The sequence below is a fragment of the Panthera pardus genome, unplaced genomic scaffold (assembly GCF_024362965.1).
Source record: "Panthera pardus isolate Hobbes unplaced genomic scaffold, ASM2436296v1 HiC_scaffold_24, whole genome shotgun sequence".
NCBI classification, from domain to species: Eukaryota; Metazoa; Chordata; class Mammalia; order Carnivora; family Felidae; genus Panthera; species Panthera pardus.
In genome coordinates, this window is record NW_026526810.1 from 114,805,169 (window position 1) to 114,826,132 (window position 20,964).

Below are 20,964 nucleotides of genomic sequence, written 5' to 3' on the forward strand. Positions count from 1 at the left end.
ATGAGAGACAATGGGCAGCCTCCCTTCTTTCTACCTCCAGCAGCACGGAGATCCTTCTGGACATTTGTGTGGACACCCCAGCCTATAGAAGTCCATAGCTCCTGTAAATTGCTTTCCCTTGGCCATTTCTTGACACTAGAGTATGCACATTGGTGGACTGGTCAGCTTTTGGGAGAATGGACCCAAGGAAGAGACCCATGTGAATTTGGGGCAATTTGAGCAAGGAATTCTGAGTACCTGATTGTACTCTACAAAGGGCTTAGTGGCAGGAATTGCTGATTCCCAATGGGAACATCTAGTTGGCCCTGTAGACTCCTCAGATCCTGGGCTGAGATGTAGCTACAGGAGGGCCAGAGCATGCTCCTCCCTGTAAAGCATATCGCCCAGGGCAAGGGCCCCAATTAACCAGGCCTATGGTCATATTGCATTTGACCCCTTCCCTCTGCCCTGGGCTGTGCTTTTTTTCTCACTTCTGTGAGATGCCCTACATTCCTATCCCTGATTTGTTGCTTGATGGGTCAGATGGTACTTGTCCTGGTTTGCTCTTTTATTTAGAAATATAGCTTGACCCTTATAAGCTACTCTGAGTATGAGAGATATTGATAATGAGAGAGCCTCCTCTCTGGGTCTTAGTTTCCCTGTCTGTAAAACAGGATGAAGAATGTTCCTACCTGCTAGGGTTTTGGTGAGAAATAAGATGAGGTATATAAAGCACTTCACACAGGGCCCCGCACACAGAATATTTGATAAATGTGAGCTTTATTATGAGTTAGTAGTGTTTTGTGCCAGGGATATATAGACATTTTATTTTATCACCACACTTACCCTGTGACATGTGATGCTGGACACAGCAATTGGCTCAGAACATGTGACCTAAGCTAAACCAATGAGAGCCTTCCCAGGGAATTTTACCAGTATTACCAGGAAATCGGCTGTTCCCTTTTCTCTAGAGCTGACAGGATCCATCTTTGTTACCACATGGGGACAACCCACCTGATCATGAGGGCAGCACAGGAGAAAACAGTTGTTCTTAATTAAGGAGGGGATTAAGACAGACCCAGAGTCTAATAGCAGCTCTGCCCCTCTGTCCATAGGCATGTGCCGTAACATCTCTGAGCCTCCCTTTTCAATTGTAAATGGAGATACCAATATTAATCAAGATGATTTATTAACCATTCAATACATATTGCTGGTCACCTATAGTAGGCCAGACCCAGCTTACACACTGGGGATACAAGCAGTGAATGAGAGAGACAGTGCTGCTCTCATGAAGCTTATATTTCCAGGGGGATATAAACAATAAAAGCAGAGACCCATCCTGTGATGTCAGATAGTGATTGGTGCCATGAGAAAGGAAAATCAGGGTAAGTGGCAGAGAAGGGTCCCATGTTAGTGAAGGTGGTTAAGAAAGGCCTTCCTGAGGAAGTAATATTTGAGCTGATACCTGAAGAAAGTAAGAAATGGCCTTATATATGCCTGACAAAGACCATTCAGTCCAGTGCTTAGCACATGCATAGGCTGCAGGCAGGACTTGCTCAATTAGTGTTAGTTACTTCTATTATGGTAGGGGGTTGAGGACTGGCTCTCATAACCTTGCACCTTCTCTCTTCTGGCCCCCTAGCTCTGGCACTCACACTGATCTTGATGGAAAAAATGCCTGATGAAAACAAATTCTGGCCCAATCTGGGGCTATTTCTGTTAGGAATGCCATGCTTAAAGCAGGGATGGGGGAGCAACCCAGAGAGGAAGCATTTGGCTGCCATTGCCACACTTCACCTACTGTCTTTAGCATCACAACCAGAGAAGAAGTAAATTAGGGCATTCGCCCTTCACTCAGTATCCAGCAGACACTTATGGTGTATTCAACAATAACCTCAGCCACAAGTACATATGCTCAGCATGGTTATTTTGAAGTTCAAAAGGAAACACTTTACTGTAGTGTGGGAAGATCTGGTTCTTCTAACCATGGGGGAAAAATGAGGGACCCTTCATCTGCTCCTGTTGTGTTTCCAGAGGGAGCTCTCCTGCCTCACCCTTCATTTGGTCTAGATCATTTCACAAGGGAGGAGTCCAAGATCCCCCCACTCACTACTTACATACACACACACACACACACACACACACACACACACACACAGGAGCTCTGGGGAGGGTGGGGCAGGCTGCACAGCCAGCCTCGTGGAGGCGAGGCCCAGCCAAATCTTTTGGGATCCCACCTGGTGAACTCTGTCTTGGGTCTGACCTATTTTCTAGGAGAGAAAATAGAATATAGATTTAAATGCAGTGGTGCTCTGGAAAACTACAGGCCCAGCAGTGTGAGAAAATAAAACAGTGGGGGGGAACAGAGGAAGTGTCGGCATGGGTGAGGATGCCGCCTCTCCTGGATCAATCTTATTTGTTTGTCAACTGCCTTTTCTTCTGCAATTTGCTCCCCTTTTTTTCCACAAAAAATTGATATACATACACACATTTTCGTATTTACCTTTTCTTTGACCAGTCCTGGGGTCCAATGCTGCTTCCCCATACATAGACTCTAGGCTGCAGACCAGTAGCAACCACAGACAGAGGGAGCTCTGGGGATGGTCACCTAGGAAGTGGAATGGCAGCAAGGCATAGAATCAGAAATGCTCACAGCTGCATCCTAGGTCAGCCTTCCTTGCTCTGTGACCACAGGAGAGATTTTTAATACCCTTGTCTTCTCATATATGAAGGTAATAAAATTACTAGCTAACATTGAAGGCTTTCTAAATGTAGGTACTGTTCTAAGCTCCTCACAGCCACACTAGGTGGTAGGAACTATTATCATCCCCATTTTACAGATAAGAAAACTGAAGCACAGAAAGTTTCAGTAACTGACCCAAGGTCTACATAGCCTGTAGACCTGGCAATCAAGCTGTGGATCTCCCTTTCTGTGTCAATTCCTGTGACTTGGTCTGAGTCATATGGCTACTCTTGGAGCTAAGGTGGGGGTGGGGGTCATCTCTACCAAGCCACATGGATTTAGGGTGGGAAAGGAGTTCCCCAGAAGATAACTGCAACTTGTTACAAGAAAGAAGGGGTAAAGGATCGACAGGCAATATAACAGATGATTCCCCCACACCCCCATCAACCTTTGCCATTTTATTCTTTTGGTTAGAATTGAATGTGGAGATTCAGGTTACTGCTTCTTGGGACAGGGGCCAGGTGACACTGTGTCTCTCTCTTCCTCAAGTTGGACACAACGTTCAGAACTGCCTCCAGCTCAGTGACACAGCTAAAAACTGAACCTGGACCCTACCCCTCACTGTAGGAAGCTTATCTTGGTGGTCTTTTGCCCCTCTTTGGCGAGAAGAGATGCTGTATGTTTTATGCTCATGACTAGAACTGAGGCCAATTAAGGATTCAGGAGGGAAAACAAAAGAGACAAGAACAGCATTTGTTTTGACTCCTGTACCTGCTCTCCTACAATCTCTTAACCCTCCCTTGCCCCACTTCCCACTGAGGAGAAGAAGGGAGGAATAAGACCCAAGGCGGGGGAGGGCTGGAACACATGCCTTCATTGACAAGTAGAACTGAACCAAAGTCTCTCACACACACACGCACGCACGCACGCACACACACACACACACACCTTAATTCCTGTGGTCTCTTGGTGTTTCCAGGGAGCCATCTGGTCAACATTTTTTGGTAATTCTGTCTGTGGTAATTCAAAGTGATAACAATCAGCACAGCTAACGTTTATGCAGTGTTTGCCTTGTACTGAGTTAAGTGCTTTACAAGTATTTAATCTCCTAACACTGCCATGAGGGAGGTTTTGTTCTCTTCCCATTGTGTAGCTGAGGAAAACAACTCAGAGGTTCAGTGATTGATCCAAGGCCATTCAGTAGGCAGGGATTTGAACTCAAACCTGTCTCTCTCCAGAGTTTAAGATTGTAAACACAATGTTGAAATGGGAAACTTTGGGGTTCCAAGGTATCCTGTCTCCCTTGCATGTTGGTACCTCCAAAGAGCATGTTTCCATGAACACTGGTGTTGACACTCCCACCACTGAACTCCACCACGTGTAAATAGTTTGATATCCTGTTTAATGAAGGGGTATTTTAATGACCACTCTTCTAGGCAATCCATCAGTCACGGTTAATGGCCCTGCTTAGTTATTTATACAGAATGTTTTCCCTTCTTACCTCTTCTATTTTGCCACTTCTTCCTTCCACTCCACCCCTGAATCTAGCAACTTACCAGAAAATCTGAAAGGGGGTGTGGCTGAGGAATGATTCAGAGCTCTCTAGAAGTCTTTTTGGGCAGATACAGTTTTTAGGGAATACAGGGTGTGGGCTAAAGAAATGCTCAGCTGTTGCTGTGGGTTTGCCCCTCCTGGATGTGGGGGGCACAGCTCTCTTAGGTCAATGCCTGCATTTTCCTGGGGCAAGAGTTACAGTTCTAAGGAACTTGCTGAAGCTTTACAAAACTAATTGCAGCAAATTAGAGGTGCAGTGGATAATGCATTACTTACTCATGGGTTAGCTAGGAGGGTCTCTCCCATGGCTTCAGGATGCTCACTTTAGCCTACAAACTAAATTTGGGTTCCATATGCCCTTGAGAGACCTGGGTTTCTGTTGAATAAATGCTGGACTGGGTGGGATTCAAGAGGTCTAGGGTCTTATCTAGTCTCTGTACCTGAACTAAATGCGTGAATTTGCAAGAGTCTCTCAACCTCTTTCATCCCCCATTTGAGCCAAAAATGAATTAAGCTAGATGATGTCTGTGGGTATCCCAGGTCTACCTTTCAATGCTTCTAAGTGAGTCACCCAGGATTGCTTGGATGGCCAATGGTTTTTGAAGAAACCCCCTGTTCCATCTTCTTAGCTCAGGTATATCCTTTCAGGTTGGGTCTAGAGGTTTTAACAAAGCTTTGGCCTGCTCTTGACTTAGCTTCTCAGCACGATTCTATCTTGCATTTGAGGGTAGGAGGAGGAGATTGTGTTCATGAAGACAATGGGAGTGAACCGTTCTTCATTTTTTGAAAGTTCATTGGCTTAATTCAAATGTCAACCTTCCTAGGGCTGGATGTTTATTTGTAGTTGTCAAAAGTGATTTCAAATGGCAATTCCTGTCATTAATGATGGGGTGAAAAGCAAGGAGAAAAATTAAAAGGGGAGACAGGATTTCAATTTGTATGGCAAATGATCCACTCACATACAATCTCATGTACACACGCTGCTGTCTGTGATAAAGGATGGTCCCTGGGTATATCAGGGAGGGAGGGGATTATAAATGTTTTGTTATCTTCTGTCCTTCAGTCCTATATGGTAAATAATGCTGCAACTTGCTCTTAATTATTATGCCTCTTTTTCTTTGTTCCTCAAGGGAGTGGTTTATTATTATTTTTCTCTCTGTGGGGAAACTTGCTTGACATCATGTCCAGTGTTCTGTATCTGGAGGCGAGGAGGATTTGCTTGGGTGTTGTTGTGTAGAAATCAACCAGAATATTTTAACCAATATTCTTGCAGGATTCCAGTCTGCTTGGCTTTTTTGGAGCCCTATCTGATTCCAGGATGATGTCTTTCCGGACAGATGTGAAACACCCCTCTCTTGCTACATGCACAGTGGAAAGGGAGCTTGGCCCCTCAGCTTGCATGGGTGGTTTTTGGGTGAAGGTAGAACTAAGTGCTCAGAGGTTGAGTACCTTTGGGGTCTTGCATGAACATGATAGTCATGCAAGGGCACGTTGCACTGTGTGTGTGTGTGTGTTTCTAACACTCTTCTTCCTTTTTCTCCCCCTTTCTCTCCTCTGCCTTTCCCTCTTTGAAAATGCTGCCACAGATGTCAGTCAAGGTCCAGGTGAGTTTCTGTGTTTGTACAGCTGCTGTGGAAATTTCCCCTCTGCCAGATTGTGCATGGTTTGACTCTGAGTGAGACCTTTTTCTAGGGACTCTTAAACAGAACAGAAATCTAAGTACATTGCGTTTTCATTGATTTGGGTTGAGAATAAGAAATGCCTTGAATTGATGTGTTCATGTTGGTTTTGAAAACCATTTCAAAACCAAAGGAATGTGGTTCCCATGCTTATACAGTCACTTCCTTCTGATTAAAATTTCTGGGTGAATCAAAGAAATGGAAAATGAGCATTTTTGGAAAATATTTTTAAAGATATTCTTAAGATATGAACTCTCCAATTTAATGAGCATTTTTGCCTTGTCATACATAAATCTACTTATCTTCTATAGTTTCATGTGGTTGAAAGTTGAAGATATGAATACTTAGCATAGAAAATATGTGATGAGAGAAGAAGTCTTATTTCTTTGAAATCTAAGAAATGGCTTTCCCCTGCCCCACAATGAAATTGGCAATTTTTAAAAGGTTATGTAACTAATACATGTTCACTGTATTTAAAAAAAATGAAAATATAAAGAAGAGGAATGGTTTTTGTCAATGAACAAATGGAAGAACCATTCTCATGCTAATTGTGCATTTCTCTTTTTAAAATGCATACTCATCCAGAGTTCTAATTGTAAGCATTGTGTGTGTGTCTGTGTGTACAGACATATATGTACACACAGACACACACACACAGGCTCATATAAGAGGTTACAACCATATATGGATAAGAAGTGTGAGATGACTTAGAATGATTTGGAGATCATTCTAAACTGGATAGAATTTTGAGTTAAGAGGAGTAATTAACCCTACGAAATGAGAAGGGAATATCATCTTTCTTTGCTATTTTCACATACATTTTCTTGTTTAGTCATTTTAACATTTAATTCTTATAACATCAATTCAATTATATTTTAATATGATGGAAATTGAGAGCCCAACAGGTTAAGCCATTTGCCCAAGGTCATAGGGCTTGTCAGTGGTAGCTCTGGGGTTTGAATTTAGGACTTTGGGACTCTAAAGCCCAGGCACCTTCCATTGAAACATACTGAAAATTCCATCACTGAAAATTCTCAGCAACTGAAGGTCTTGTAAACATTTCCTAAGGGGATTATCATTGATTTTTTGCTTAGAGATAATGTGATGTTTTCATTATTAGCAGTCCTCTTTCCAAATGAATTTATCCTTCCCTTCTCTCTCTCTTTCTTTCTTTTTTATTTTTAATTTTTTTAATGTTTATTTTTTTATAATTTTTTTTATATTTATAATATTATTTATATTTAAAAACAAAATTTATGTATTAGTGGACTGACAAAAGTCCAAACTTGTGTTGTTCAAGGGTTTACTGTATTTCATTTTTTAAAAATATTTTTATATTAAACATAATTTTGTCAAATTGGTTTCCATATAACACCCAGTGCTCATCCCAACAGGTGCCCTCCTCAATGCCCATCACTCACTTTCCCCTCTCCCCCACCCCCCATCAACCCTCAGTTTGTTCTCAGTATTTAAGAGTCTCTTATGGTTTGCCTCCTTCCCTCTCTGTAACTTTTTTTTTTCCCCTTCCACTCCCCCATGGTCTTCTGTTAAGTTTCTCAGGATCCACATATGAGTGAAAATAATGTTTATTTTTGAGGAGGAGGGGAGGGGCAGAGAGAGGAAGACACAGAATCTGAAGGAGGCTCCAGGCTCTGAACCATCAGCATAGAGCCTGACGTGGGGCTCAAATTTACGAACCATGAGATCATGACCTGAGTCGAAGTCAGATGCTTAATCGACTGAACTACCCAGATGCCCCTTCCTTTCTTCCTTCCTTCCCTCTTTCCTTCCTTCCTTCCTTCCTTCCTTCCTTCCTTCCTTCCTTCCCTCCTTCCCTCCTTTCTTCCCTCCCTCCTTCCCTCCCTCCCTCCTTTCCTGTTTAAAGAATCACCCAGACTTAAGTAGGGTTTCTCACCATTGATCTATATGGTATATTACATAGCCATACAAAAAAGAATAATACAGTTATCTCCAGCTAATACACAGGATTTCCCTTTTTTTTTCTGTCCCTACCTCACCTTTGAAAATAATTGGTGGTTGAAATGAAGCACAGGACAGCATTTCCTAAGAAGATACCATTAAATTAATTTTCTATTTAATAATATTTTACTCAACAAATATCTATTGAGAATCTATTATGTGCCAGGCACTGTTCTAGGCACTAGGGGTAAAACAGTGAACAAAACAGAAGACAATCCCTGTCCTCATGGATCTTTTATTCTACTTGAGGGAAGACAGTGAACTAATGAACTGGATATAAACGCACACCTATATACATATTATATATACAATATATACATGTATTGTATCAGAGGGTAGGCAATCAGCATTGTGGAGAAAAACAAAAATGTTAAAAAGTAGGTTGCTAATTTATAGAGGGTGGTCAGGAATGCGCTCTCTGTTCAGATGATATTTTCTGGAATACCTCAAGGAGGTGAGGTAGTAAGCCCAACACCTGCAGTTTTGTTTGGAAAAGTGCCACTTGGCTCAACCCCTCCTCATCCTGGTTCCTGGCAGAGAGGTGACCCATGGTCCCCACTTTGGCTTGTGTGTGTTGTGTCTTGTCCAGAGGGTCCCAGCTGAGGGAGTAAGTGGGGCTGATATCCAGCCTGCATTCCTCTTGCCAAGCCTATGATCCTGGGGCTGCCTCTGACCAGGGGGCACCTTTTTGTAATTCTCACAAAGACATCTATTGGTCCTGGATGAAACAGCATGGCGGAGTAAAGTGCAGTGGACACACAGGCTTCTTTTTTCCAGAGGGGTGGGTGACCCTCCCTTAGTTAACAGCAACTATAATTAGTCCAGCTTAGCACCATTGCAATGAGCATTGCATCACCTTATTCTCCTAATGACCCTCTAAGGTGTGTCTGCTGAGTCCCATTTTTTTGCAGAGGAAGTTGAGGCCAGGAGGTTAAATGTTGTGTTGAGGTCACCCAGCCATCTAGTAGCTGGGCCAAGAGAGGGTTCCTGCTTGATTCCAAATCTTGCACTCTTTGTTCTGCCCTTGAAGGGTCAAGAGCTGATAGCCAATCCTGTAACCACCCCAACCCGGACCCCTGGCTTTTTCGTGGTTTCTGAGCCTGAAGCAAATCAGTAGTTCAGAAACTTTCCTTGTGGCCCAGGACGTAGCAGGAGGCAGCCTGGGCTGCCTGGCCCTGGCTGAGGTCAGCGGCAGCCTCCTGCCTCTCTGAGCCCCTGGCCAGGCAGTGTGGAGCCAGCAGTGCTGTGGCTCTGAAACAAGAAGCCTTTAGTGGTTCACTGATTTTCCCCCCTTCCCCTCAGGAAGACAAATTGGGGATTTTATGAGCTAATGTAACTGTTTACCCAGGGGCCGCTGGAAGACTGTGAGGGACGATTGATTAATTTTACATGTTTACAATTTTACATGTAATTTATTGGTTAGCAGGAACACTACTGTATAAGACGCAGCTGGAAATGGGGCCCGGCAGGCAGCACCTTTTTCAAGGTTCAGGAGATGGGCTGGGGCTTGGAGAGACTGTCCTGGAAACACCCAGGAGAAAAGCGGCAGGTGATAGGTACTTCACTGGACTTGTGTGTGGGAAGATCCACAGCCCCTCCTCCTAGTCCCTAGGAGGGAGGTTTCAGATAATAAAGTAGCACCAGGGGCACCTGGGTGGCTCAGTCGGTTGGGCGTCCGACTTCGGCTCAGGTCATGATCTTGTGGTCTGTGAGTTCGAGCCCCGCGTCGGGCTCTGTGCTGACAGCTCAGAGCCTGGAGCCTGTTTCAGATTCTGTGTCTCCCTCTCTCTCTGACCTTCCCCCCTTCATGCTCTGTCTCTCTCTGTCTCAAAAATGAATAAATGTTAAAAAAAAATAAAAAAAAAAAAGCACCAGGCATTTGTAGGGTGCTGACCTGAAGGAGGTGAGGGACACTCAGCTCTGATTTAACTCTTTACCTCAACCCTCCCCTGTCCTCTTTCAGATGAGAAAAGCCTCAGGGAGGGTCAGTAACTGCCCAGAATTTCCAGCTGCTAGGACAAGACAAGGATCTCAGATCTGTCTGGTTCCAAAGAGTGTGCTCTTTTTCTTTGAAACCTTGGCATTTCCAAGGCAGAGTTGTGGGCCTCTTATCTGTGTCTGTACTCTTAGCTCTCCGCGAAGTGCATGGAACATAGTAAGGCCTCAAAAAATTTATTGAGCAAGGAGTGTGGGAACAAGTATCAGGGCATTGTGAGTCTGTAGGGTCCCTGAGCCATATTTGAGCTGAAAGGCCATCCTGTCCAAAGAGTACAACTATTTTACTTTTCAAAGGAGGAAACTGAGGCCCAGGGAGTGGCAGGGACATCTCCAAGGCCAGGTAACCAGTTTGTGGCCTGCAAGAGACCCTTGTCAGGTACTTATCCCATGCCTCTGGCATACTGGGATTTGTCAATGGTCTCCCTGTGCTGCCTGGGGGCAGGAGTGGGCAGGCCCAGCCCAGTACCATATCACACCCTTAGCTCTCTCCCTTTTTCCCATGTGTTCTAGAACTCTCTCCAAGGGGAGAGCAAGCCCTTTGAAGGCGAGAAAAGGATCTAGGAGGCAGGGAACAGTGCTGGGGCCTCTAGGTGTAAGAACCCTCCCTTCCCCTCCCCCAGTGCTTCCCCTCCAGCCAGGAGGGGCTCTTTATGGTGCTCCAATGACAGTCTCTCTCCTCAGAAGGGATAATTTCTCAGACCGCCTGCTGATTAGAGCTGGAATTTAAATGAATAACTGTGACCTTGTGCAAGTGCCCTAGTTACTCAGAGGCCCGATGAGGAAATAGGCCTCTCGCTTCAGTCCATCAGAGCCCTGGCAGGCGCAGGAGGAGGGGCTGCTGTCTGCCGAGGCCCAGAGGAGGCCCGGTCTGCTGTTGCCCGAAGCAACTGATGGCCTTCGCTTGAGCCTCCGTCTGCCCACTCTTGATCTCTGCCCTCGGTGTCTTCCCCCTTCAGTTTAAGTCATCTCAAGGCTGTCCTTGGAGAGGGGACCTGATTATTTGTCCTGAGCCCTGCCCTGTCTCTGGGGAGTCCAGCCCTGTCTCTGGGAGGGACACTGTTCTGAACCCAAAGTCAGACACAGAGCCGACGTGTCTGACTCGTGTGATGGACACGGAGGGTCTGCCCTAGAAGTTGCTCCGTGGAGGAGAGCCCCCAGAACCGCAGCCTCGGCTTCACGCAGGAGCTTGTTAGAAAAGCAGAATCTCGGGCCTTGCCCCAGACCTGCTGAGTCAGAATCTGCTTTTTTACCAACATGTCCAGGTGTATGTACACACATTAACGCTTGAGATGTGCTGACCTAAAGAGTCCAGCTTCTCCCCTTTGGGGCCACGAATGTCATGTTCCTCGTCTCTTCCGTTTTTCTGGGTTGACAGGAGTTGGGAGGGAGGATGGGATTAGGGAAGGGAAAGGGAATGAACACTCTCTGACCACTGAGTCTGTGCCTGTCACTGTTCAGGCCCTTTCGACTTAAGAATTTACATACTGTGAGTCAGGGGAGCTCAGGATAGAACAAGTTTCCGTGAACAACTGCTCAGGGGCCAAATCCAGCCTGCTGCCTGCTTTCATATGGCCTGTGGGCTATGGATGGTTTTTCTCTTTTTAAATAGTTGAAAGCAGCAAAAATAATTTGTGATGCACACATTTTATGAAATTCAGACTTCAGTGTTCATAAAGTTTTATTGGAACACAGGCACACTTGTTTGTCTCTGTTTTGTCTCTGGCTGCTTTGCAAAGGCGGGGTTGAGTAGCTGTGACAGAGACTGTGTGTCCTGTAAAGCCTGGAAAATTTACCATCTGGCTCTTTACAGAAAAAGTTTGCCACCCTTGGTCTAGAGCATAGACTTGGAGCCAGATGCCTGGGTTGACATCCTAGCTTTTTCTCCGTATGAACAGTAGGACCTGTTCAAGTTACCTTCCCTTTGTGGGCCCTACTTGCCTCATCTGTGAAATGGGGACAGGAAGTACCTTCACCAACAGGGGCTGTTGTGTAAGTGAGCTCATGCATGTCAAGTCTTTAGAGCAGTGCCTGGCACATGGTAAACCATGTATAAATTAGCCAGTATTGTAAGTTCTCTCATTTGATCCTTTCCACATGTTTTCATTTCACAGATGAAGACACTTGGGCTCAGAGGGTTTAAAACAAAAGACGTTCTTTGGTCTGTTTGGTCTTCCAAACTATTCACAGGCATGCCACCAATCCTGTGCTGGAGAGCCCCTCGAAAGACACCTGCTATGCTCCCCTTGTCACAAATTTTCTCCCATCCGTCCTGATCTTTATGCCTTCAGTGAAGAGGTCCCTCAAACGTAGATCCTGGCCACGACTGCTGTGAAGCAAGGCCGAGGAATCCCACTGAGGGGGAACGAAGGGACCGATACTTTCAGAGGTCCAACTGTATGCCAGGCACCCATCAAGATGTTATATCCTTTGCCCAAGGTCAGAAGCAGGTATGGTAGGCACCAGGATTTAAACACATATCTGGGATTTCTGCTCTCATTCTGCCTCCTTCTGGCTCTGCTACTTTCCCTGGGGGTTGTGTGGCCTTGGGTAAGTCATGCAACCTCTCTTTTCTTTAGTGTGGAGGGGTTAAATCAGATGGCCTCTCAGGCTTCTTTCATTCTGAGGATTTAGGATCCAGCCTCCAACTGACATACATTGGGGAACAGCAATCAGGAAACTGCCTTCTTGGTTACCAAAGACTCAACAGTTCCCAACATCAGTGGTACCTGTACAGTATTTTGTCTTTTCTTTCCTATTCTTTTGGGCACATTTGCTTTTCTCCCTTATTTCTTAGGAAAAACACCTGAGCTTTTATTATGAGCCAGGCACTAAAGACCTAAGTTTTTGCACACATCATTTAGTTTTTTTGACATCCTCAGGAAATAGATTTTGTTATTAGGCCCATTTTACCCATGAACAAACTGAGGCTCAGAGATGTTAACTGACCAGTTCCAGCCAGAAAAAAGTGGCAGAGCAAGATGCAAACGCTGGTGTGTCTGGCCCTGGAAAGGCCTCCTGGCATCATAAGTTTCACCAGAATGTACATTCCACAAAGGTGCACCCCTGTTCACTGTTTCTATGCTCTGGGCCTGAAACAGTGCCAATAGATCATAGGAATGGAATGAATACTGGCTCAATGAATAAATAGTGCTCAGGACTCAGCTCTTAGTTTTACCCCTCACTCCTCTGAGAGAAAGTCTGCTTTTTGTATAGGTGTTCACCCTGAGATAGAAGGTAATTGAATCTTTATTCAGTGCCTGTCTTGGGCTTGGGTCAGTGGGGGATGTAGGCAGTAGGGAATCCACCATGGCTGTGCATAATTGGATTGGAAGGGGGTCCTCAGCTGGGCTAACAGTGATCGGCTTCCAGCCAGTTGCCCACTGGGGCCGGGGAAAATTCCCCCCCCCCACCCCCACCTTGCTGTGGCTCTTCTTGATGAGTAAGTGTGGGTGGGGAGCTGCCTCCAGCTTTGGCTAACTCAAGGAGGTAGACCACTGGCCCTTGGTGCCTTTTTCTACATCATTTTAAAATCATGTCCTTTACTGTCCTGGCAAGGCAGACCTACTCGGCTGCTGCTTATGGTCCCAGTTTGTTTCTTAGTTCTGTAGGGCAAGGTCAGAGTTAGAGCTGGAAAAACATCATTAGAAATATCTCACAATCTCACTGGAACAGTACTGCCCCACCCCTCCTGATCCTGCCAAACATGTGGGGTATATAGTTATTGCTCCAGTGATGATCAGGCATTGGTGGCATTAAGAAGAATCAGTGAATGCTAAATGCACTGTAATGTGTGGGAGAGTCTCATTCAAAGATATGTATCCTCAAAATGCCATTGGTGAGACCATAGAGAAACTCTTATAGACCAATTCCTGCCTTGTACAGGTGGAAAACTGAGACCAGAGAACTTCCGTATAACTTAGGTAAGTCACACAGCTTGTATATGGCAGCTTTGTTGACCTTCTCAGTCCGGAGACCTACCTAGCAAGGTCTGGTAAGGACCTGAGCTAAGCTAGTCGGTTTGTGGGGCTAGGTCTCAGGAGGGCTAGGGAGATGAAATGCGGCTGAGGGTTGAGGACAGTGGGTCCCCTGTGGGGCAACTCAGTTGACTATGACCATGGAGGAAGGCACCTGAGGATACACTAGGCAGGTGGTCTGTTAGTGCTGCCAGTTTGTTGGAAGACTGGTGTTGCCAAGAGGCGGGAGGTGGGGCAAAGAGAGGGCTCAGATGTACCACTCTTCTTAATAATGACAGTGATGACTGCATACTTTTGAGCCTTCCCTGTGTTCCATGAACTGTGCTAAGTGCTGTCCATACGTGGTTGCACGTGATTGTTACAGTGATCCTGAGAAGATATTTTACAGGAGCGAGGCATGGAAGAGTTAACTTGCTCAAAATCCCATAGGTAGTAAGAGGTAGAGCTGGGATTTGAATTCAGGTTTGGGATGGTTTAGAGCAGTTGTTTGCAAAGTTTGGTAAGCATCAAAAATCCCCTGGAAAGCTAGTAAAGGAGATCCGGGGTTATTAAAGTAAGACATTTCCCCCAGGTGATTCTGATAATGACCAAAGTTTGAGAACCACTGTTTTAAAGCAACATGATCTGGAAGGTAAAGGAACTTGAAAGCTCCAGCATTAGCCACTATTTTCTACCTTATAAACATTAAGGGAGGCAGGAAGTTGGAGGGGCAAGTGGAAAGGAGGATGGAATGAATGATTCCCCCTTTGAGGTCCAGTGGCACCTTAGGTTATGGGGCTAGTAGAGCCATCATCATAATACATTATAGTCAGCTGTGTACTGTCCTTCACAAGCCCCTTCTTTGGCCACTGTGGGCTCTCGAAGGACATGAGGTATCGTACTTTTTGAGAACAGAGATTTATCCATGCTTGCATCCCCACTACCTGTCACATTGTATGTGCTCATGAAACTGTTGTTAGAAACAGCATTTCAGGGATGGAAAGGACCCAAAAGGTTGTGAAGACTCTGTGCACCTAATTTTTTTAATTTCTTCTGTAAGAGTTCATTCAGACTTGGCTTGAACCCCTACCGTGATGAGCAGCTCATTGCTCCTTTCACCATTCCATCCCATTCCAAGAGCACTGAGTGTTCCAAAGCTCTTCCTTATTCTGAGTCACTCTAGCTTTTACCACCTGTATTGCTTCCAGCCCTTGGAGACACACAGAATAGATCTAATTACACTCCCAGTGTTTGAAGACGGGGCTTTTGTCTTTAAGGATTTTCTTTTCTAAAGGCTAAAATATCTCCAGTTTCCTTGGGCATTCTCATACAAGGGTTTTAAGTTCTCTCATCCAGATCATTGTTTTCCAAAAAATGACTTTTTTTTTTTTTTTTTTTTGCATCCTTTCCAAAGAAGCATGCCCACACTACATACAGTATTATGGACATGTCCCAACCAGTTCATTAGAGAGTGAACCTACTGCTCCCTTTTTCTAGACTTCCTACTTGAATCCGTGGTGGTATGAAATACCTTTGCTTGTTTTTTTAATGACTATAACATTAAGTTGAACATAAAGTCACTGAAAATCTTTATTGTTTTGTGTGCACTGCTGCTAAACTATTTCTCTCCCATTCCTGTTCTGTGAAATGGCTTATTTGACTTAGACTTTGGGATCATCCTTTGATTTTGTTCAATTCTGCCCTGGATTTTTAAAATCAAGCACACTAAGATCTATTAGGGTAAAGTTCTTTCATCTAGCGCATCAGCTGTCCCTTCCAGCTTCGTGTCATTTATGAATAAAGAACAATTTTAGAAAAGTTCATGACAGTTGGAGTGTAAGAACTTCTCCTTTGGGAAGAGTCTCTTCTAAAAGCCACAGTTGCAGATCCTTTAACCCTTAGGGTATAAAGCATGACTGCCTCCATTTCTTTTTTTCCATGGTATTCATGCAAGAGGAAACCCCAACCCACCTTCCACCCTTAAAGAGGTGAAATAGTTTGCAAAGGCCCTGGGTTCTTGCCTCTGCCCCCTGGTTATGCCATACAGAAGCTATTGGTGATTCCTGGGTGACATTAGAAGAAATACTTTCTGTTCAGTACAGCCACCAAGCTGTAAGTACACTGTTGGTCTAGAAGTAAACAGTTTGTGGGCTCGTACAATTATATCCTACAAAGGGTTTAGTGGTGAGAATGGCACATGGTGGCAACATGGAAAGGCAAACCCAAAAGCTGGGACCTGAGTGCATCTGGCTTGGAGAATTAGTCTCAGGCTCTCTTTGTCATCAGTCCAACTATTCAGTTCATCCCCAGTCCTATTCACGGCTCATGGAAAAGCCAAAAACATATGTAAACGGGTGATTGTCCCAAGTGTCAGCTCATGATTGCTGTCAGGTGATTGATTGAAGCTTTGTTTACTCTCTTCCTTTTTGATTCTGGATGGTGATCTCAGAGCATTAGTTTGAACCATTTAAAATAGTCATTTTTATAGGTCAAAAGCAGTCAACTCTCGGTTTTGTATGATTCAACCTAATAGCTGGCCTCTTTAGAGATCATCTTGGTTCATAGAGGCATAGTGTCTTTGAGTTGGAATAGATTTTTGGTAATTATCTCCAGAAACCCCACTCTGACTCTCTTCTGTGGCATTTCTGGAAAGTGAGACTTCCCCTATTACTCCACCCTCTCTGTTCCTGCCAAATTTGCTTGCTCCCTTGTCTTGCCTGTGCAACTTTAAAAATACTTGAAGGCAGCTCTCCTGTCCTTTTATTGCTTGCTCTTGTTTAGGCTGTAAGTAGCAGTTCCTGGAGCCATTCTTCACATGATGTCATTTTGGACCCCTGACCATTTTGATTTTCTCCTTTGGACACATCCTACCTTGTTAATGCTCCTCCTAGTGTATGACACCATTTTCTGAACCAAAACCGTAGGTTTGGTACATTCAGTGTTGAGAAGAGGGAGGACTATTGTCTTATTTTATTTTGAGGGGATAGGAGGTGTTGTGCTTAAGTGCCAGAATTTACATTTGTCCCTTAAGATTAAATTTCACTTTTGCCTGTCCACATCCTTTTGGACTCTGATTTTGATATATAACAAATTAGCTATTCCTTTCAGCTTTAGTTCATCACAACATCCAGACACGTGCCAATGAATGTTTTCAGCCAGGTCACCGATCAAAATGTTGAGCAGGCGTAGGCTCTGCTGTAAACTGCTGGTGAACCCCTGATAGAACAAGGAAACTACAGTCCATGATGAAGGTCAGGGAATTGCCCAGAGGAGGGCTGGTTTGGGCACAGTTGTGGAAATAGGTGAAGGTTTCTTTCAGACCTGTCTCTTCCCTTTAAATATTCCTCTCTCCTTTCCTACCCTATCTCCTGAGTTATGTCTCCTACCCAACAGTGCCAGACTTCCTCAGTCTGTGACTGCCTGTTTTTGTCTTTCCTTCATTCAAAGTCCCTGTGCTGCTCCTGTCTTTGAAGGAAGATCTTTGGTTTTGCTTTCTGAGGATTTCACACATAGGACAGTGTCAATGGCTGGGGAACCTGAGTGTGTCTCATATTCACATTTGCAGTTTAATGAGGGGAGGTGGCTTAATAGCCCTAAAATATGCCCCAGTAAGTAAAGGCTTCATGTTTTAGAAGAATCTGGGTGTGGGGACTGGGGAGAGGGAGGGAGATGGTGGCCTTTTAAAAGGGCTCCTTATTCATGCTGGACCAGAGTCATAAATAAAGTTGAATTAATATCCAGGCACTATTTTCTGCTCTTGAATTCTCCAAGGCTTGTCTCTTCCTTTATCCACCAGCACTGAAGGAGGCAGTGTGGCTCGTGTCATAGCTACCATCACAGCCTGGAGAGTCCATCTGCTGGCTTAGAATCCTCACTTCACCACTCACTAATTAATGTGACTGTGCCTCTTAAGCCTTGGTTTCCTTACCTGTCAACTTGAAATTACAGCAATGCCTTTCCCATTGAGTTGTATTTAATAAGATGACACATAGCCATGTCTTGTCTGTAGTAACAAATATTAGCTATTGTCATAATTCTTTTTCCAGATTTAACCAGATTTCCTCTCTTTTGAGTACTTAAAATGCCAACTTGTATATTTCTTCTTTCTTCTCTCTTTTCCAAATTCCTAGTCACCCCGTAGTCACTGTGGCTTATGGATTCTCCTCATTTGGCCCCACCCCCTACCACCTTCACTTCTTCACATCTTCTTAGTTTCTCTGGAAACATCAATGACTATTTCTATTACCTTCTGATTTTATGTAATTACCCTTTTAAAAAGTTCTTGTGGCTTCATAGGCGTTCAGTGTTAGCACTTGGCACTTGCAGCAATTAGTGACATTTAATGTCTCTACTTCAGCATGGAAAAAGAGATGATATATGTGGATTTTATACTGGGATAAGAGTTACCCTGGAAGTGAATGAAAGAAAAGTCTTGGCAGGAATCACTTGCTTTTTTTTCCTGAATCTTTTTTTTTTTTTTTCCTCCCATGAGTGACTTCTTTCCTCCCTTGAAATACTTTCCCCAGTTACTCAGGCAGAATGAAGGAAGGTAGGATGGATTGAAAACCATCTGAGGTGGGTGGGATATTATAGGTTTGAGAGGGAAACATTATTAGCTTAAATGATGAAGGCCTTCAACTTCTGGCCTGGTTCCTGAACACTGCATCTTCCTTTTGCCTATTTCAGTAAATGGTTTCTATTCTCTGTATCAGTCATTCTCATGACAGGCTTCATGATGGCCATAGCTGCTTACAAATGACTTTGCTTTCATAGCCATTTCCATTCTCCCAAGCTGCCAAAGCTGCTATCTCCATGGGGATTTTCCCAAAGGATGTAACAGTATTTAGAGGGCCATACGTATATTTTGCATATAATTTACATATGATTTACAGTCTGTTCTACGGCAGTTTCAATTTTGTGTGCCTTACCTACTGGTGATCTTTTTCTCTTCTTGTTCTTGCATCTACCCTGAGAACTTGCGCACACAGATAGGTAGGCACAAGAGGGTAGGATATAGCTAGAAAGAATGAGATGAAGGATAAACATATTAGACATCTTATTGGGATCCAGAATGGTCCCTGGATCCAGCTAGCATAGCACCCTGTCAGGTTGTCACATCTAGATAGGAGACACTTTTCAGTTGCTTTCAATTTTTTGTAATTGTTTTTTTTTTTCTTTAAAGGTGCTGTAGTTCCATAAGAATTCCGTGTTGGCAATTCTCAATATCCTGCCTATCAAAGGCTCATCCGAGCCCACCTCTGGTTTCCTACCCTCCACTAGGTGAACTTTTATGGAGCTGACTTTTGAGTCTTAGTTGAGGATCTATTCAAATCCAGAGCTCATGGTGAGATTGTTGAGGAAAGATGTGGTCCCTTTTGCTTCCCTGAGCCCCTGTTCCAAGCCATGTCTTTTCTTGAACATCATACCTGGAATAAATGCCAAACTCCAAACCCAGCCAGGTGCTAGCTAGTACCAGGGCTGGCTGTGTAGCCTGCAGGGCTATTGCTGACCCTCTGTTGCTGAGGTTGATGAGAAGACCAGTCTTCATTTTTCCCCCTTCCTCATCAACCGCACAGATAACACACACCCAGCATAGATTCCTTTTTTTCCCTTACTAATTATATCCTTCTCAGTTAAGATTTTTTGAGCATTATTTTCTGTATCTATATTTGAAAGCCATATCGTTCCCTTTTCTTTTTTGAATGTAAAATTTTATTTTAATGTTGAATATGATGGAAAAAATAAAAGAACCTCCAAGCTATCTTCATACTTCCCTCCCATCTTTCCCAGGTTAAGTCTCAGTGCTTAGCCCCTTTTTCTTTGATGATTCATTGACTTACATGGGCACAGACCCTCTCTTCCATGAAGGAGAGGTGATATACCCTGATATTTGTCCTGACTTTCTTGCAGACATTAGACCTACATTTTAAAATGCACCCTAGACATTTTTTGCTTAAGTGATTCTTCTGTTTCCTCAACTCATCATGCTTAAAACAGAACTCATTATTGCCCTCACTGCCCATTCATCTCCCAACCCACCCCACCTTCCTATTTCTGACAATGTTCACTCAGCCTCCCATCCACTCCTCCCCTGAAAAACCTCATCAGTCACCCAACGCCTGTTGGATCCTCTTTTTCCTTTTCCTCCCCGTTGCCACAATTCTAATCTAGGCCCTCTGCCTGTGACTGATCTTTCTGCCTCTGTCTCTTTTCCCTCTCATCTATCCTGTCCGCACCATTGCCAAAGCAATCTTCCTCGACATCATTTTCCCTGGGTCATTCCCTTGCCCATGAACCCTCAGTGTGCCCCACCAGCTGTAAGATCCTTAGCCTTGAAAGTCAAGGCTTTCATACAATGGTTCCTGTTCTCATTCTTAAGATCACCTTTCATTTCTTCCTTATATGAACTGTTTATATGTGTTTGTTGTTATTTGAATAGCATGTATTACATGCCTACCATGTGCCTGACAGTGTCCTAGGTCCTTCTGGAAAGTTGAACAGGAAAGCCCATGCAAATTCACTCTGTGGTCCAGGGCTTTGGATTCCCTCTTATACCAATTGCCCTGTGGTGTTACCTGGAGTGTCCTGCATCTCTTTAAATCCTAAACCATCTTCCAAGGTTAATTTCAAATCCCACTTTCCTCCAAAAACCTTTCCTGTACACCCAGGGTCCCCCTCACAGTCCTGTGGTCTTTATTGTCTGAATTCATCATTTGACACTTAGTAATAACCAATTCATTCATTCCTCATTCAGTCACCAAACATGTACTGAGCACCATCTATGTGTCAGTTATTGTGCTAGGTGTTGCCTCACACATCAGTATGTTTTTAAAGCATAATAAAAATAACAACAATAACTCTTAGAAAGCTCTTACCATGTGCAGGCCCAGTTTTATGTATATTCACTTATTTAATCCTCAAAACAACCTATGAGTTTGGCATTATTATTATCCAAATTTTGCAGATAGGAAAATCAAGGCACAGAGATGTTCAGCAAATTTACCAGGGGTCACAAGCTAGAAAGCAACAAAGCTAGGATTCACATCTGGCTCTGAAGTCCTTGATCTTAACCCCTTTACTTCACTGTCAGATACCAGTAATATATATCACATGCATGTTTATGTAAATATAAACACAT

General features: G+C 44.0%; 1 protein-coding gene across 32 annotated transcripts in view; it reads left to right on the forward strand.

Moving 5' to 3' along the window:
- The window catches only part of NRXN3 (neurexin 3), a 1,570,655-nt gene that overhangs the window by 95,832 nt on the left and 1,453,859 nt on the right, over positions 1-20,964 (forward strand). For 26 of the 32 annotated variants that reach the window (XR_008417276.1, XR_008417277.1, XM_053889672.1 and 23 more), the window contains exon 3: positions 5,803-5,820. The exons of the other annotated variants lie outside the window; for them this stretch is intronic. Coding sequence is in view for 24 of the 26 variants with exons in the window: in XM_053889672.1 (XP_053745647.1) it covers positions 5,803-5,820 (18 nt within the window). In the remaining 2 variants the exon portion in view is untranslated. The remainder of the gene's footprint in view (positions 1-5,802; positions 5,821-20,964) is intronic. 32 annotated transcript variants of the gene reach the window in all.